At 42.3% G+C, this 19,102-nt stretch overlaps 2 protein-coding genes across 4 annotated transcripts; one reads left to right on the forward strand and one right to left on the reverse strand.

Annotated features, from left to right (window-relative positions):
* The first annotated feature begins 841 nt into the window (after positions 1 to 841).
* LOC100710796 (histone-binding protein N1/N2) lies at positions 842 to 5,258 on the forward strand. Its single transcript, XM_003453312.5, has 14 exons — positions 842 to 997; positions 1,127 to 1,238; positions 1,778 to 1,858; positions 1,945 to 2,048; positions 2,131 to 2,517; positions 2,620 to 2,711; positions 2,803 to 2,879; positions 2,973 to 3,046; positions 3,587 to 3,775; positions 3,868 to 4,040; positions 4,548 to 4,619; positions 4,708 to 4,785; positions 4,891 to 5,018; positions 5,101 to 5,258. The coding sequence occupies exons 2-14, from the start codon at positions 1,138 to 1,140 to the stop codon at positions 5,105 to 5,107; spliced, it is 1,563 nt and encodes a 520-aa protein (XP_003453360.1). The 5' UTR covers positions 842 to 997; positions 1,127 to 1,137; the 3' UTR covers positions 5,108 to 5,258.
* Positions 5,259 to 7,285: 2,027 nt separating this feature from the next.
* On the reverse strand, positions 7,286 to 19,090 carry gpbp1l1 (GC-rich promoter binding protein 1-like 1). Of its 3 annotated transcripts, none has more exons than XM_003453311.4 (12): positions 18,941 to 19,090; positions 15,457 to 16,781; positions 14,969 to 15,083; positions 12,616 to 12,745; positions 10,137 to 10,465; positions 9,839 to 9,914; positions 9,534 to 9,730; positions 9,218 to 9,361; positions 8,842 to 8,997; positions 8,232 to 8,356; positions 8,046 to 8,148; positions 7,286 to 7,954 (listed from the first exon to the last, which is right to left on the reverse strand). In XM_003453311.4, exons 3-12 carry the CDS (start codon positions 15,026 to 15,028, stop codon positions 7,784 to 7,786), a joined length of 1,491 nt encoding a protein of 496 aa, XP_003453359.1. In that variant the 5' UTR covers positions 15,029 to 15,083; positions 15,457 to 16,781; positions 18,941 to 19,090; the 3' UTR covers positions 7,286 to 7,783. The 3 variants fall into 3 exon arrangements, with proteins under 3 accessions (XP_003453359.1, XP_005458103.1, XP_005458104.1); XM_005458046.1 differs by having other exon boundaries at positions 18,777 to 18,977; XM_005458047.3 differs by lacking the exon at positions 18,941 to 19,090 and adding an exon at positions 18,683 to 18,934.
* Between the last annotated feature and the right edge of the window lie 12 nt (positions 19,091 to 19,102).

Genomic DNA, 19,102 nt, shown 5'->3' on the forward strand with positions numbered 1-19,102 from the left:
ATGCATTTTCCTTACAAATCTGGCACCACTGATGGGGAAAATAAACAATATTTCCAACAGTACAGGATTTATTGCCAAAAAGCATTGTTACAACAAAGAAATGATCACCTACATTTCCTTACTTTTACTTACATAGTAAAATACTATACCATTGCAAAATGAACCAATAAATGACTCAACAATGGTACGTTTTATTTCGATCATAATTTTTTCACTGTGATGCCACTGTCTATTAACTAAGACAAAAAAAAACACAAAACAATTATGTGATGAATGCCTGCTTATTCACACTAAACAGCAGGTCACAGACATAACTCTGACCTGATCTGACCTTGATTTGTAAATGTAACATTTATGTCACATTTGTGTTTGTAATTTATATATTTGAAGACATTTTCTTCAAAATATCCTATTTATTTAATATTTTATAATTGTTTTGTTATTCTTGTTGTTGTTTTAGTGGTGGAGACATTACTAGAATTTTTTCTTTAAAAAAAGACCAAAGGTTCTTAAAAGTGATGCAAAACAACCTTAAGATCCCCAGGCAAGCTTTAGGGAACACTTCCTGAAGGTCTCTTAAAGATTAATGGTTGTTGGGATTGTTTTATAGCCAAAGAAGCCAGTGTGTACAATAATAATAGGGCTGCCATCAACAGTACTCATTATAACAGTTTCAATTGTTGTTTTTAGTATTGCATTGGAAGGAAGAGCAGTATAATGAATAGGAGCAGTAATAACAATAGTACCAGAAGTACTTGAGGTAGTAATGCATGTAACTGTAGCAGCGGTACTTGCAGTCCTCTTATTAGTACTTTGTACCTTTAAGAATTCTCCCGCGCGGGTCTACAAATAAGGAAAGCGACCGGAAGGAGCAGGGGTATTTCGCGCCAATTTGAAACAACAGAACAGTCAGTCTGAGCTGCACGAGACACGAGCTAGGACGCGTGCGCCGCCGGAGGTCTTTTTTTTTGTTTTTAACTGCTCTTCCCCGTCAAAGGTGTGTAGTGGCCTCTCTGCTATTTAAAACTTAAACGATACAAAGTGGTCCCAAAGCCCGAGGTACAGTTTGACCTGAGCTCAGAGTCCAGGCAAGGAGCTGAGCTGACCGATTGTTTCTCTCCGTCAGGTGTGGTAAACATGGAGGAGGCCAACAAGCTCATTGGTACCGGCAAGAAGCACTTGGTGATGGGGAAGGTAGTGGAGGCTGTGAGCACCCTGCAGGAGGCCTGCGGCATGCTGTGAGTTACCCTCACGTCACGCTGGAGTTTCAGTGAGGTTGAACGTGAAACGGTCCCACAAAGGGCCCATAAAGTGGGCCTCGTGGTTACTTTTGAAACGCTCACTTGGGCTTCTTAAAACTGAACCGTGTGTTTCACTGTTTACATGATTGAAGAGTTTATAGGGTGACACTGTCTCGTGCAGGCTGATTCTGAGCAGGTGTGCAAACGGCCGCTCTTTTTTTTCCTCTGGTGTTTGAAAATGAAATTGAGCCTGTTTATGCAAATCACAAACTGCCTGCAGCTGTTCTTTGCATGTGAGCAGAAAGCAGTGACATTAGTTTAGCTTAGTGTTTTTCTTAATTTATACATTTCATTTCCATTAGGTTCTGTTTTTAATGTTTAAGCTTAAACCTAGTTTGAATAATTCACTCTAATCATTTTTTTACGCCTAGCTTTCATTAACTCCAAGAATCTTTCTAATTTGTTCTGAAGCAGCACTTGAGCAGTAATGGATGCTTGCTTTTCACACTAAAATAAATGGTACATTCTTGTTATAGAGCTAAAAAGTTTGGAGACACAGCAGACGAATGTGGCGAGGCTTTCTTCTGGTATGGCAAAGCTCTCCTGGATTTGGCACGGTAGGTTAATTTGGTTTAAACATGAGAATGTACAGCTCTTTAAGCTGAGGATGGAGGGGCCGCTCTGACTGCCGAACTTGTTGTAGGATGGAGAACTCAGTCTTGGGTAATGCTCTAGAGGGAGTGCCGGAGGAGGAGGAAGAAGAGAAACCCAAAGACTCCAATGTTGAGAGCACAGAAAATGTAGACGGTAAGGGAATAATGTGATATTTGGCTCGTTACGGTTAATCTAAATGTGCACGCATCATTCCCAACTGTTCTGCTGTCGACAGAAAAGACCAGAGACGAGCTGAGGGTGCAGGTGTACGACGCCATGGCGGAGAAGAAAACTGAAGACGGGGAGAAGGTTGAAGGGAAGCAGAGTGAGGATCCACAGGAGAAGACGGAAGGAGCCGAGGCTGGTGACGAAAAGGAAAAAACAGAAAAAGTAGAGGGGGAGGCTGAAAAGGACAGTAAGAATGATGAAAGCAAATCTGAAAGTGAAGATAAGAAGGAAACGAGTGGGGAGGAAGTGGATGCAAAGGACGACTCTGAACCTGCTGCTAAGCAGAAGGAGGGGGACTCTGCTGATGCTAAGGAGGAGAAAGAGGAGGACTCCACTGCTGAGAAGGACAAGACTTCTGCTAAAGAGGAAGAAGCGGCTGCTGAGGAGGAAGGAGGTGACCTTTGCTCCTCCTGTCCTGAACCTGGCTTGGTAATGGCAGTGTGAGCTGCTGAAGCATGCAGAGCAGTGTATCTAAACTCATGACATTTGGTTGTAGATGGCGAGGAAGATGAGGAGGAAGGCGGCGACGATGTAGAAATGGAAGGTGATGCAGAGGAGCAGGGTGAAGGAGACTCCACTGGGGAGAAGGTACTGAACAAACAGCTCACATGTTAAAAAAGGACTCGGCTGACTGTGCGAATTTTGAATTTCAGGATTTCTGTCTGTGTTCCTCTTTTAGGACAGTGACGATGAGGAGGTGGGTCACCTGCAGCTGGCCTGGGAGATGTTAGAAGTGGCCAAAGTCATCTACAAAAGGTAAAGGAAACACTTCAGAGCCATGATTTTTATCTTATCATTTTGCACCTGCATTTCAAGCTTGTAACCTTTTCCTCTTTGTTCTTATAAAAGGAAAGAGGCGAAGGAGGATCAGCTAATGGCAGCCCAGGCTCATTTGAAACTGGGTGAAGTTTCTGCTGAATCAGGTCTGAACAAATGTGCAGCTTTGCACATAATTAGTGTTTTCTCTTTGATGCAATGAGCTTGAAGCTGTGATGGCTCATTGTTTGCAGCGGTGCTCAGTTTCCATCAGGACTAAGTCTGTGAGCAGCTTGAGATTTCTTTAGTTCTGTTTTGTGTACCTGAAACTTGGTTGTAATTTGTAACACAGCTAAAAAGTTAAATCTGCCATTGTCCTGTTTGGCCACTTGGGGGCAGCCTAAATTAGTTGAACCATAAAATGTCTCAGCTTCAACTTTTTGAAATGCCAGTTTTGAGTGGATGCTCACATCAACACCTGGTAGTTACAGAACAGTTTTTTTTTTTTTAAGAGAAGAGTTTCTGGCTCCTCGGTCGCATCATCACTTAAAGATCAACTCTTTAGCTGATGAAGTCTGTACTGTTCTCAGCTCATTGCAGTGTCCATGCCTGCTGCACCTGAACAGTGGATGAAACTCTGAGAATGCAGAGGTGTTGTTTTTGTTTTTTTTAACATGTCAGGTGTTGATTTGCTGCTTCTTTTTCAGGGAACTATCCACAAGCACTGGAGGATTTCCAGGAGTGCCTGAAGCTGCAGGTGAAGCACCTGGACTCAGACAGCCGCCTGCTGGCAGAGACTCACTACCAGCTCGGTGTGACCTATAGCCTGAACACACAGTACAGCGAGGCCATCGAGTCTCTGAAGAGCTCAATCTCTATCATAAAGAACAGGCTTGGTAAGCGTCGGCTCCTGGAGTGAAATGAGCTTTCAGAGAATCAATGCAATAATTAATATATATATATATATATATTATTGATAAAATTCCAGACAAGCTGCAGGAGATGCTTGACAAAGCCGAAGGTCCAGAGGCTCTGCCAGAGGAGAGGAAGGAGCTGGAGGAGCTCAAAGCTCTGCTGCCAGAGATCCAGGAGAAGGTGGAGGACGCCACTGAAAGCCTGAAGACGGCGAGCACGGCTTCTGTGGCTGTAAAGGATGCACTGGTGAGTTTGGCATGGAGTTTGATTTAGCTTAAGGACAGTCGTCAGAGTATAGGCGATCAATATGCACTGGTTAAGGTGGTGCTATCCACAAAGTGTTAGGTTTAGTTGTTAAATGGGATTCATCAAGTACATGCTCTATGCTGGTCCTTCAGTGACATGTGAAGTTCCGTTTTTCTATTTGTTCTGTTGCTACGCATCCTCACAAATAAACCACTTGGTGAAAAATATTTGGGAACTCGATCCATCATTAGTCACACCTCCCTCTGTAAGGTCCGGTGAACAGTAGGCTTTCGTGAGATGATCACAGCACAGCCGCCATCATACATGTGCATCAGAGTTTGGAAAGTTGTATAATCCAATAAACCCTGATCCATGCAAAGCGCCATCTACACTGATTTACAAATAAATCCTGGCGACTTGAAAACGAATCCTAATCCATCTTAAATGTTTGGATGATCAGCCACAAGTTTTGGCTTCTCTTTGAGCTGCATGTGCTATCTGTTTCAGGATGGAGGCTCCACTTCCTCTGCCTTTGATGGTTCCACTGTACAGAACAGCGACTCTTCTTCCACTTCAGAGGTCAGTTACAAGTTTTCATGGCACACTTTGTGAAACAAACTTAAGCCCAACAGGATTGTAAAATAAGTGATGTTAATCTTCCAAACAGATTAAAAGCACATCCACTTCCAATGGCAACACCTCCACAGCTCCAGTCTCTGACATCTCCCACCTGGTCAGAAAGAAGGTGAGGTTGTGTTTTTTTTTTTTTTTTTTTTTTTTTGTTTTAACTTGCATTGATGAGGTGTAGCTATATTGGTGAGCCTCATTTGACTCCTGCCGTGTATTGCAGAGGAAACCTGAGGAGAGTCCGGTGAAGGAGGATGTGAAGAAAGTGAAGCAGGACAACAGTCAGCTGGGTGAAACTCCTCTCGCTAATGGAGATGCAGGCGGACACGCCAACGATATGGAAGTTGAAAGGTGAGGTCTCATTTCTGTCTGCTGTGCCGTTTACTACTTACATCCTTGAACTTGTCTGAAATCCCATCATCCTCTGTTTCAGTAAGTGAAGCTGCACTTTGTCTCCATTCAAGAAGAGATTCACCAGCACAACAAGCTCTTAACTGTCTCTTACACATGTTTGCTGTTGTAAATACATGTTTGTTTGTTCTCTAGTGTTTAACATTATACTGTAAAATTCAATAAAGATGGTTGGATAAACCTGTATTAAACCTTCCTTACTGGAGCCATGAAAATGCTTCGTTTCTGGCAGTCGATGAACTGTCCGTAAATGTTTGTACTCATTACATAAGTGGCTCCTTTACTCATACTGGTTCTACAGCATTCTTCAGTCTACAGGTCTGACTTATTGTAGTTAACCATGTGGTCTGAAGAGAGGATTCGGTGTGCCACGCTGACATGCTGAAAGCAAAAGTGCAGTTTAATCAAGAGACTGCAAGAACCTGGGCCTCAGAGCTGATGGTTGAATACATGTGAACAGGAAAATTGAGTTGTACAGTAACTGAAAGCCTGTGCTTGGGTAAAGCACGAGATGAACAAAGGCTCTGTACCAACCTGATTAATAACACTGGTGTTTTTAATTGCTAAAGTTCTGATGCTGTTTATGCTTTCCAGCCTCCAATAATTCTCCCAGCTTAGTTCTATGTAGGTGGATCAAAATTTCTGCAGTCATAAATTTTTGACAAGATTCCTGACGTCCCTGGCTGAAATGCAGCCCCAAACCATGACGTAGCCTCCACTGTGTTTTACAGAAGGCTGTAGACACCCACTGCCTTACCTCCCTCCTTGTCTCCTATACAAACTGACAATTTGAATGAAAATGTTCAAAATTGAACTCATCGCTCCATAAAACTGCTGCCACTGACTTTCAATCCAGTTCTTATATATTTGTAAAATTTAGCATACCTCATCCTTTTGTTCTCTTCCTTAAAAATGGCTTCTTGATAGCAACACCTCACTGATATCTGAGCATTTTCATGTTTTTGTTGCATTTTCTTATGTCTTAAGGACATGACTATAGATAGCTTTTAGCACACACTGCACCGTACCAAGTTATAGAGAAGTTTCCAGTTAAAAGCTCATTGAGAATAGTGTATGACTTGATGCAGCTGATTAGATGGCTTGTAATGATTAATTTGTCTAAACCAGATATGACTGATCACACTGTGACTTGGTTTCATTAAACAGCAATCTATAGCATTCTCTAGCTCTTCCCCCTTTACATGTGAGGCAAACAATAATTGGAAGACAGACATATAGGAGAAGACATCTTCATTTGCCAGAGAAGAAGAGGTACACATGCAGCTAATTATAGTAATAGCAATAATCACTATGGCTAATTAAAATGCCTGGGCCCTTTATCGTGCACGCTGGCTCACTGGGACACTGAAATGTGAATGGAAATATGAAGCCATCCTCAGTGTTATAACCATGGTGCTTTCCCTGCTAACAAAACTGAAAGCACTGAAGAAAAAGCTCAAACTGAAGTGTCAAAGACATAAGTAGAATTTAAAAATATATATTAGTTTTAAAGGCCGACAAAATCTCACCATGTTATGAGCAACGTTTTGGAAATCATGATGATTAAAGCTGCAGGAGAGAGAAAACTAGAAAAACTTGGAAAAAATAAACATCCCTCCTCCTGCAGCTTCCCCCGCTCTCTATTCTAATCCCATCTATGTGGGCTGAAAAAACACAATACTTTAAATTTAAATACTGCATTATCCCACCACTTCTTACTTCCTGTGAGAACTTCTTTTTTTTCACGACTCACCGGATCTCTGCCACAAGCCTGTGAATCTCCCGACATGAACTTAAACCCAGGCCAGAGGACGTGCAGGAATCTCGCTCCCTCTCAGACTGAATTAATTTACATCTGCTGCAAGGTTATTAATGTTTTTGTTCCAGATGTAGCCACAGACCTGCTGCCTACCCTCACAATGTGGGTCACAAAAACAAGTCTGCTTACACATTTCATCCCAAAATTAAAGCACAGCCTCTCAAAGCATTGCATATGTGGGAAACTGGAACATTTTTATAGCAGAAATGTTTCAGTGTTGCATTTACTGATGTTGCCGGGCTGATCTACAGCTGTTTTTTTGCTACTCTGTCCTTCAAGAAACAACAATCGTCCTACAGGAAAGACTGGCATCATTTGGACTCCATCTACAAAAAGTCACATGACGTGTGGACTTAAAAAAAAAAAAAAAACCACCACAGTAGCCAGATTCATATTGAAACATATCAGCTTGTCAGGAACCAATTTTTATTAATATCATTAATAATGTGTCATCAGCATCATCAATGAAATGAGTTAGTCTGTTTAAAGCAGAATCAAGTGTGCATTCATTGCCCTTCTTTTCTTGATGAACACTTCAGTTCCACAAAGCGAGGAAGAAAAAGGAAGGGGGGGAGACGGAGGGTTTGTGGGTGTGTGTGGGGAAAATCGGTCAAAAGAGGGCAGGGACTGCAGTGAAGGAGGAAACGCAGGGAAAACGACGTCTGGCAGAGCAGGAATCTCCCCCTTCACTGGGATATGATTGGTTTTTCCCTTGTGCAAGAACAACAACAAAAAAACAAAATCAAAAAAGAAAGATCTTCAGAATGGTGCTCTAAAAACAAAGATGACAGAGGAAGAGGGGAATTGCTTGCTGGGATGTGGTGTTGGCTGTTGTTGTGTTGTTGGTATTTTTTTTCTTCTTCTTTTTTTGTTCCATAAAGCCACGTTAGGATTTGATGCAGTCGTCGTCATCAGAGGTCTGGCTGCTGCTACTGGTTTCGGACTCGGAGCCCTCCTCGACGTGTGCCTCCGCCACACTCCTCCAGGGGGTGAAGTGGAGGGTCACACCCCGTGTCCTCGGGAGAACCCCATTCCTTTGAATGCCGTTCCTCTTCAGCTGGTCAAAACACAATCACGTCGTTTAATGTGTGAGACAGATTGAGTCGAGCTAGACGTAAGCAGAGTCAGCGTTTCCTCTGAGAGCTCACCTGTTCAGTTTTAGTCTGGAACTCTCTCAGCTCGTCCTCTGTCAGAGGCAGGAAGTTGTCATCATTTTCTGGGTACTCCTGCCAGCCCATGGCCTTCAGCAACCTAGATAAGCATAGTAATTTTCTGCTTAGCTGTCTGTGTGTTTTGGCCTGTGTGTATATATAAGGCTGTTAGCAGTGTCCTACCTGTGCTCTGCCTCCAGGGAGCTGGACAGGTGTTCGGTGTCTGAGTCACTCAGAGAGTAAGACAGACCATTCTCATGACAGCCTTCCTCGCTGTAGGCTTTGGGCTCTGGGGTGTTGCTTTCACCCTGCAAGAATTATTTTTAAGTTTAGCCCCAGCTGTCCTTTATGTGCTGACAAAAAGCTCTTATCCAGGACCATAACATTACATTTCACACATGACTTCTACGTGCAGAGAATGCAGAGACCATGATCGTGTTCCACATTCAGCAGCACACTCTCTTAAAGTGTATCTATTATGCTAGTCTCTAGCTCTACATTTTGATTGAGGTTTTAAATGATCTACAGTTAGGACCTGTGCAGGTCCCCTTCCCTAATAATCCCTTCATGTGATTGGCTGCCCATTGCCTGGCTTCTATAAACAACCCAGGAGCTGTGAGGCACACTTCCTCGTATGACCATATACGGAATTTCATGCAGCTTGACACAAGCACAGAAGAGACGTAAAAAGCTGAAGCAGTGTGATGAACTTTGCTCTGGCCATGTGTTTAGCTTAATGGGTCCCTTTTAATACTTTGGGGGGGAAAAACTAAATATCCAAACTGCTGCCTACCTCTCCTGATGTTCCTGGGCTGCTGCTTGTTGTCAGCTCTCCAGTGCCCTCGTCCTTCAGAGCTCTCAGGAACTCGCTCTTACGGTCTGGACCGCGACGCATCAACTTCAGCCGTGACGGAGCAATATCTATGGGAGGAGTCGTGCTTGAAGGGTGCTGCAGGTGTGAGCCGCAAATAGTCATGAAGTGACAGAAAAGAAGAAATAAAAGTTAATATTATTCTTTTTGTTACCTGAGGCATCAGTGCAAGAGATCTCAACTATCTGTTCAACTGATTTCAAAGCATGGCAACAATGACACATCTGTAGTAACAGCAAAGCAAGACCTTCACAAAATTGCTTGCTTTTTGTTGGGGTTGCTTTACCCTTCTTCTCACCTCTTTTGTAGTATTGTGCTGTGGTGCACTGACTGGGGTGCTGGGTTTGGCTGCAGAGACGGGGCTGGTGAAGACTGAATCTCGGCCTGGCATGTGAAGACCAGACTTTGCGATCTCTCTACCACTGGATTTCCACTGGGTGCTCTAGAAAAGAGGACATGACAGTGTTTAAAAACTCTTACTGCAGGCTACTATGCACCCTGGCCAGTGCACCGGTGTTATCTCTATTATGCACATTTGCTTGATAAGCAAATCTTCTCTCGCAAATGCAATCAAGCAAGCCGTAAAGTAACTCAAAACATCTCAGCAGTCATACTTTGGTAGGGGCCACAGCCGGCTTTGGGACCAGGTTCTTGTAGACGCTGGAGCCTGTGATGGGAGCTTTGCTGCCGTTGGTTGGCAGGGCACCAGCAGTGGCAAACCCTGCAGAGAAGGCTGTGCTGGGATCCTCCTTGGAAATTTTTTTGATAACCAGCATTTTGGACACCATCTGTTTGCCACTTGGTGGATTTTCTGGAACATAATCAAGACAATCAAATTAAATCTTAGAGATGATGGTGCAAGGGGAAAAAATCTTTTGTCTATTTGAGCACAGAAATTGAGTCAGGGCGAAAAGCTTACCCCATACTCCAGCATGGGGAGCGACTGCTCGCGTCTGAGCCCCAGGCTTTCCAGTTGTTTCAGGGTTGAGCGAAGGCTAAAAATACAAATAAAGAGGTGCCTACATTAAATATGTCATCTTTCAAATTTTGTAATTACAAGTTATGTTTAAAGGCAATTTTCTGAGCACAGACTGTGAGGCATAACACTCATAAATCCTCTTCTGCTTCTATTACAAGGCAAATCTTGAAAAGGAGAAAATGGTTCCAGTAGTTATCCAACTGTAGAGTAACGGGAAAAAAGGGGGTCAACTACTCACAAAGTCCTCCTCCACAAACTTCAGCTTGTCGTCCTTGCTGTCCTTGCGTTCCTCGTTGGGGAATTTGTCCGGGTACGAGGTGCCCTTGCGGGGATGGAAGTTACCATTGCGCTGCCGGTGCCCCCCCTGCCTGTCCCTGTCGCCTCCTCCCCGTTTGGGGTGGCGTCCCTGGTGGTGGTGGCTGTCCTGGGAACCTCGCGGAGCTCCATGCCAGCTGGGCGTTTCCTTCCAACATGAGGCCCCTGCCAGCCCACCGTGCCCTCCTTTAGCCACCCCCGAGTCCACTGAGTCATGTCTCAGAAGCAGAGAGGGCTGCTGCCATCCATCACCTCCAGAGAGAGCACACATACAGTGGAAATAATGAGTGTCTGACAAGCAATACCAATGAAATGTGACTTTGACAGCAAGGGTTTCCTCACAACCTTCACAAATAACATCTGAATGCCTTGAATCTTTAACAGTATTTCTCTGTGACCGTAATAACCTCCGATGACTCATACTGTTTGCATGTATTTGGTATAAGCAGAGAATGGAGGGAGGGCAAAGAAGAAACGCAGAAACTTTTTTCTGGGTGAAGAAATGATTCACCCAGGAAAACAACATCACAGAAAACTGAGATGAAACAGCTGAAGAGGAATGTGAGACTCCACACCATCACTGAGATTCACAGAGAAGGTGAACCATCATTAAAACTGGCATCACACCACATTTATTCTTAGTTCACACAAACGACTGGATGACAGCAGTGAGAGGGGACTGTACAAAAACTGATTTGCAGGGTGGAGGACACCAAATAACAGCCATATTCTACAGAGAAAGCAGAGAGGTGCGTGCGTGCATGCGAAGGACGATATGACACCAACACCACCCATTTACAGTACTGTTATGACACCACTGCCTCCAACACTATAATCTAAGCACATCATATCATTATCCAAGATGGAGACCCAAACTGGATGCTCTTACATCAGAAGTTTGTTTCCTACTTAGATCTTCAGCTACACAAAATGCAAGACTCCAACTCTAGATCTTAAAAACTGGAACAAAAGACTCTAATTCATCTTACTTTTGAGTCTTCATACAACCCTTTCAGTTTATCTGTCTATCACTGAGAACAGAAAACAAGTAGTCAACGTCACTATCTTTATAATCCCACCTTAGCAGTTTTGAATACAAAAAAGAACAAAAAAAACAATGTAGGTGGCAGCTGAATTAAATCTAAAGATGACTTTAAAGCCTTGACAGACACCTCCACTCCTCCTACGTGGGTGCGTCAGCTTAAGAAGTCTGATTAGACCTCTTCTGCAGGCTGTGCTGACAGGTACAAAGTGCACTTGACTGATATCTCTCCCATTTCCTTATTGGTTGTGTTTTACTGTCCTACTCACTCTTTATTCACAGCTAGCAGATTCTTTTTTTCTTAAGGGAATGTCCAACATGGCTTCAATCAGCTTTCACCTGACTAGATGTCTAAATCAGAGGTATTCAACCAAGACCCAATTCACCTAAAACTGTCCAGACAACAGAAGTCATTACTGCTCAGTAGATCATTTTTCTCATTTAATGACTGACCAGTTAAAAAACTAATGATAAACAGCCTGAGATATTCAAGTTTTCCACATTCATAGAATTCCTTCAGTCTACTATTGTTATGTTGCAAATTAATATTTACAGATCACAACAGAAAGGCACAAAACTTTCAAATGTAGAATATTTGTAACTAAAAATAAATTATACATAATTGTCCAGATCTAAAAATAATTTAAATTTCCACCCATTTTCACTCAGGAATAAAAAATGCATTTTTTGTAGAATTTGAGTCATCAGTGGCTTTACTGCAAACACTTGGCCACTGGGCAAGATTATACCTTTTAATGAGCCAGTACTGGCCCCCAGGCTTCATGTTTGACACTCCTGGGATTAATATGTACTGTAACTTATTAAAAAAAACTACAACAGTAACACAGTGTGTAAGGACCCAGAGGTCGTGTTTTAGCTACATCTACACAAGATTGTAAGTGAGCTGTTTATACAGTGTTTATACAGTGTGGCAATGCATTTAACTGGAACAGTGTGATATCTGAAAAAGGTATGAATATGTCGTGCATTTTTCTCTCTTCAAAGCCTGAAAGAAAATACATCACATCTGTACAGGACAATATCCTGTTGTCATACTGTTCATTTTGTAAAGGTTTGTATTGTATAACAAACTGCAGAGGACCAGATCAACCTGGAATCTGATGTGTGCAGAAATGGGAGAAGCATACGTCCCAGTACATTTGCATGAAAGCAGAGGAGGAACACAGCAGAGAGTACTCAGGTTAAAATGTGCTGCATGATATGAAAGGCTTTAAACCACCTCTCCTCAACCTTTTTATTCTTACTGAGAAGTTTAAACACAAAAATGAACAGTAGGCTCCATTCACACTTCCCCTCATGCAGTAAAGCCCCAGATAATAACAACAGGTTGAACTGTTACCTGTCGGAGCACGCAGGGAGCCATTGTTGAAAAAACCATCAGAAGAGTTGTGGCGGCGGCGGCTCACAGCAGTTCTGGCATCTTTGTGGGGTGGGAGATCACCTTGTTTCTCAAGGTTGGCAGCAGGGGACTGGAGGAGGAGAGAAAGAGAACAGTGTTAATCAAAGCTAACATGTAACAACGCCCAGAGATGGTGGACAATAACGAAACAGTCCACTGCATAACTGGAAGCGAAATTAGAGAATTTTTCACTACATTATTTTTGTCCTGGCGAAGAGACTTAGATTAGCTTAATTCCCATCTGTACTTTTTTTCTCTCTCCTTCTCCCTCTAACTATGAGTCAATCTATTCTTGAGGAGCGAAAGTGGAGAAGGGAAAAAAACAAAAGGAAGACAAAAATGAAACTACATAGAATCGTAAAGCTTTGTCATATGAAATGTGCAAATGAGAAAACCTAAAAAAAAATCCAACCAAACACTGCACACCCAGCTCTTGGTGGTAAATCCTGAGGTTTTAATACTACTGACTAAAAGTGCTCCTCTTGATACAAATCATATCCTAGTCATCGGCTGAGGTTCAAAGATCAAATCACATTGTGCTCTTCAAGCTTCACGGAGGACTTCTCAACTCAGACACACAAAAAAAGAAGCTAAGAAATGTAGCTTCAGCCTGTCTGGTGTATGCTGGCTAATCCCTTGACATAAATGACACCGAGGTGAAGTTGTGTGCGAGGTGGATAATAACTGTCTAGTATCTCGATTTCACAGAGACCAATCAGCTTGGCAACAGATTACACTAAGCTCCAATAAACCGCTCAAACATGTAAACTACATGCTGAAGATGCTGCTTGGTTTTTAGACCTGAGAATTAACCAGCTTATAAATGTTATTCAGTCAGCATTGTTTTCTTGTTGGCCACAACCTACTGCTGAATGGATAACATCACAGCTTGGTTCAACAGTCAGAATTCAATATCTCAGACCACCTCTTTAATTCAATGGTTTTGGATGTCCATGACGCTGATACTGTTATCACTGTTACTGCCCTGATACAGGAAAATATTAATTGAGTGGAAGCGGCTCTTACTTGTGCTGTAAAGACACCAAGAGACCACATCACATATTACGTAATGCAAGATATGACACCAGCTACTTCTATTTATACATCTAATATAACTGTTAGACAGCTGACTAGGCATCAGTGTTGACCTGAAAAAGTGATTTAAAGTGGCTTTACATGCCAGCATGCAAAATTCAGGGGTAAAAATTAAATCAGCCTACAAAAAAAAAAATTAAAAAAAATGACCACGCAGTCAGGCTGAAGAATAGAGCGGTAACAAAACACATGTGGTCATCACAAATTTCACTCAAGCAGCATGTGTTGCTATCCTGAAGACCTAGAACCAGTCCCTCCAGGAATCTGACTCCTCACCAAGACATTAAACATCAAATGTGGCAGAACTTTAAAATAAAATGAGATCAGTGGATGTAGAAGCAACACCTGTGAATCAAGAACATAGGTTTCGGAGTTTTCTATTAACTCTTTGCTGACTCTGGATTGATGTCAATGACAGCAGTCACCCCTCACGGTCAATGGTTTTATCGTTTCCACATCCACAGGTTTGCAACAGTCCTACTGGCTTTGAGTGAACTTATTTTTATCATCAGACAGTGAGTGTGAGGCTCTGCACAGACATCCACTGCTACACTATGCTACAATGCACCAACTACAGGTGCACCTTTCGGACAGACTTCAAGAGGACTTTGAATAAAGCTGTCTGAATCTTCAACAGAGCAGAATCCTCATTTAAAACGGTCGTCTTAGGGCCACAGCTCTGGCTATGATCACTGAAGCCCCCAAAACCTATTGTTCTAAACTCAGGTTTGCAAGAGGCAGCCAATCAGGGGGAAAAAAAGGAGTTGGATTAAAGACAGAAGCAGGGAAGATAAAAAGGCTTTTACTGGACAGAAAGCAAACTGATGGTCTGCACCAAACCCCAGTAAAAGATACATAAGGATCATGCTGAAGACGATTTCTATACATATAGATATAGAGAGAGGGAAATGTTAGGATAATAGGTCCTCTTTAAAACCTAATGTGGTACCTTTAGTGGTTACTTGAAGGTAAAAAGGTTTTGATGACCCTCTACTGAACCATGTACTGACTACGCTTTCTGTCCCCAAGGGCATTTCATTGCTGAGTGCACACACATGCACTCTCACACTCAGGTGCACAAACACTTTGTTAAAGGTGTTTGAGCATCAGTGAGAGATACACTTGGAATCTCCGTCTCTCTCTTTCTTTTCTGTTGTGAGCGCATAAAGTACAAACACACACCGATACAGGCACCTACCTTGGCAGGCTGGGGTGTGGAGAAGTTAAGCCAGGCAGGGACAAAGTCATGCTGCGCCATTTAGGTCCAGTGTTTCCGGTCAGTGGATCGAGGCATCAAACCTCATGGCCAGGATCTACCAAAAGATATATTTTTTTAATTCAGTGTGCAACTGAAAGCACAGAAACACGACTCTCTGACGTAGAATTAAATCCCATTTTTCTTTGATTGCATGTCATCCCTTTCATGTGTTTTGTCTAGCATCAGTTATCTTAAGTTAACTGTTTAAAGTTCTTCCACAAGACAAGCCAAGGAGTCTTATTCTCAGCTGAAAACATGGATGTAAACATCTTGTGCAGAATAATATAGATATTATATTAAATATTTAAATGCGTGGCATGTTTTAATTAAAATAAATAATTAATTCAAATAAAACAAACACACTACACCAGTTAACATCACGCTCATGCATGTTTGTCCTCATCGGCTGGGTGAAACTTTGACATTACCCCAGAGTCTGTGGCTCTGAAGTCCTCTGCCTCCTCTCTCGGTCCGGCTGGGCTCGGTTCCTCCTCAGGCCTGTTGGCACTGATCAAAGAGTGTGTGCACTGACAGATGGGAGGCAGCACACCAACAACCTCCTCTCCACCTCCGCCAGGACAGCGCAGCCCCTTTCCCCAGAGGCAGATCCCTTCGTCCAGGGTGAAGCACTTGGAGTTATGTCAAAAAACTGCAGGAAGGATCTGGAATGGCAATCCAGAGAACTGGCCAAACAGGAAGCAGTTTTTGAAGCCCAAAGATAAGAGTCTATGCAGAACAGATTTTCTTTCTTGAACCAGAATCCAGTCAGTTCTAATGCCGGTCTTGTGTGATGAATTCAACTGATTCAAGTCCAGGCAACTTTTTTTCTTCTTTTTTTCTCCAGGTAGAGTGAATCCCTCAATTTATTTGAACCATTTGCTCACAATCTCATGGTAAGACTTAAAACCTGATTAGACTTGATGCTGATTGGCAAAACAAATTGATTGACTAGTGATTTGTCCCAAATGGGAGGAAGAGCCAGGTTATTATTAATATAAAGAAACAGTCTGTGAGAGTCGTCTGCACTGAAGCATGGACAGCGGTTTTTGAAGCAGTTCCACTTTGACACCAGGTGCGTGGAGAGAGACAGGTGTTGTCCTGCCACACTGTGTGCCAGTATGTTTTTTGTGTTGACTCGTCTTTTACCGAATCATTTTAAGACCTACTCAAACACATTCAGAAAAGAAAAATTAATTGAGAGACAGCCTTTTATTGGCAATGGAGGTCACTGCAAACCACTGCTCACCTCATTAAAGTGGTGAAAAGACTGTCTTCGTTTGGAGAAAATAACTCTTAAAGTTTCAAAGTCACATGACAATGAAGCCAGTAAAGCCCTACGTTACATTGCCGACATTATAAGTTCTTGTTAGTGAAACGGTGAAGATGTTGGATGGTACATCATAATGCTGTTTCTAGCATTATATATTTTACTCCCATCAAATTATTTCAGGTTTTGACTGTAGCAGGAACAGTGTGCTCTGGTTTCATAGATATGCAAAATCCAAAATTCAAAAGTTGAGATGGCTTTAGCAACAGCCAAACATGTCCAAAAAGAAATCCTCAAGTGAGCTTGATCAACTACTCTTTTTCCTCAGGAGAAAAAAGTGAAAGTTGAAAAGCAGCAAGCATCCAAAAAATTGTCAAGTAGGTCTTTCCTTTCCTTCTTGAAAGTGCTTTTTCCCCCTCACACAGGAAGTTTCAGTGCGGTTTTCAGGTTTTCTTGCTTTATGGTTCACGGGTATTTGCACAGGACCTGCAATAAATTTTAAAAGAAAAAAAAAGAAGAGGTTTGCCTTAAAGCTCTGGGGGTCAAAAACACACAAAATACTTAAGAGTTACTTTGCCAAATTAACTACACCTTTCACAAAGTGGACCTAGTATGCTTTTCATTGCTACCATGGCAGATGTTCATATTAAACTTGGCAAAAGTTTCAAATAGTGAGATCAGGCTGATCATACTTTCATAGACAGGTTTTATCCCATAACAAGGCCATCTCAGGCACACAGCCACACAGTTCTTCTGGCTGTCAGGACAAAAGCCTCATCCATCTGCTGTTCAAACCCTTTGTTTGCAAGGTGAAGAAAATCAGAGATACGCCGGTTTAAAGGAAGGTGATATTAACAGGGAGAGCAGTTTCACACAAAGGATGACCTGAGGGTTTCACCGAGGCTCAGTGTAAGTCATACAAGTTTTATTTTGATTGTGAATCATGCAAAGCATCTTTGGGAGAGTCCAGGAATAAAAAAATATGGATGTGGAAACAAACACAATAGGTCCAAATTACCTAACAATCCAGATTAATATATGAACCCAGCAGTACATATAACTTTATGAACTTTTGTTCAGCTTGTCTTCAAACTGTTTTTTAAAAGGTGCAGTGTAAAAGTTAATTATTTCAGATGCTAACATTTTAACTGTAAAACTGGGGTGATCAAATCATTAGAAAACACAGAGCAATAGGTCAATAGTGCTGCAAAGTACTACGCCCGAAATAACTATAAGATTGTTTTTCTTCTAAGGCTGCTGCATTAATAAACTTCCCAGACAGAGTAGCTAAACGTAAACGATATTGTATGTCTAGAGCTGCATTACTGCAAACAGCTTCAGTTTGTGTCAGCCATTATCACACTATGAAAAACATTCCGCCCTTACTGATAAACTCCCAAATAACTTCCAATTCAAGAGAAATCAGCTCCAGAAAAAAGGACGCTTCTGACACTCAAAGACGTTTTGAGAGATGCAAGAGAGGGGGGAAAAAATCATTCAGGACTCTGTGATCTCAGATCCCTTTCTGGCTGAAAGCTGGCTCTTTTAAAAACAGTGTCGGCTTTTTTAAGTGAAATATTTATACCAGTATAAAAATAACATGCACGCTATCTTCCTGTGCGCATTACCGCAGACTGCTGCGAATCTTAATGGGCCCAATAGTGTCTGTAAACACGAAACTGAGGTGACAATCCCAAACACGCTGTTCATACATGCACTAAGGCATGGCTCAAAACCCAAACAACAAACAAAAACCCCACAATATATATATACACCCTTGTTTCACTGATTCAGGCTTGATAGCGTGCTCCCACTAAACTATTACGTAACAGTTCAACATCAATGAATTTACCACAGGCACGAGGTACAATGTGCAGCGCACACACTTCCTTCACTGTGAAACAACACTCCAATGAATGGCGGCGGCAAAAACACCTCTACCTTTGGAAAACACCCTGCATAACGTCTACATGCGCTCAACTCACATGTACACAAACACACAAACAGCAGACCCACTTAACACAGCATAAACACACTTCAATTAAATGACTAGCTGAATGTTATGAAGTAAAAAGTAAGTTCATCGAAATAATTAAAGACGCTAAGCGGCCAACAAGTACCACACACAAGAGCGCTGTCAGATCTGTCCTAACTCCACTGCTAGCTGACTCTGTTGAGATAACTCGGGTTAACGTTAGCATAGGAATTGTTAGCTAATAGCTAGCGCTATCTAGCCTGTTGGGAAGCCCGAGAAAACTGGTTGGTATTTGAAAGGAATTAGCAAGGCTAGAGGGCTTAGTCCAGTAAACACGGATTTAATACGCCTGCGGTAACCAGAACTGTCTATTTAAGCAGTTGTCACGGACATACAATAGAGGTAAACAGACCTTGCTTCGTTGGAACAACACAGTTTCAAAATGGCTACCTTAGCAGCGGCAGCACACATTCATTAGCTTGCTAAGTGCTAGCGAGCTAACTTACAGTCTTTCCTACGATACCTTCCAATAAATAGGGTAGTCGTAGATGTTGGTTGATTCAAATATACACTGACTCTGCAGAGACCAGTGACACTGCACTTTTTTGCAAATATAAACTGCTTTAATCGCAGGACTATCGATGTTTGTTTGGGTTTTCGGTGCTCTTACCACTGGCGCTGGCACAGGGGGGATTCGAACAGCCTCAACTGTGCTCCATTCACGATCTGTCGTGATTATGCAACTCACTGAGAGTCTAACGAGTTTTCCATCTCAGCAGGCTAAACAGTGTGGCTTCGATGTAACTGTTATAAACTCCGATAAATAAAATAT

The sequence above is a fragment of the Oreochromis niloticus genome, linkage group LG18, assembly GCF_001858045.2.
Source record: "Oreochromis niloticus isolate F11D_XX linkage group LG18, O_niloticus_UMD_NMBU, whole genome shotgun sequence".
Lineage (NCBI taxonomy): Eukaryota > Metazoa > Chordata > Actinopteri > Cichliformes > Cichlidae > Oreochromis > Oreochromis niloticus.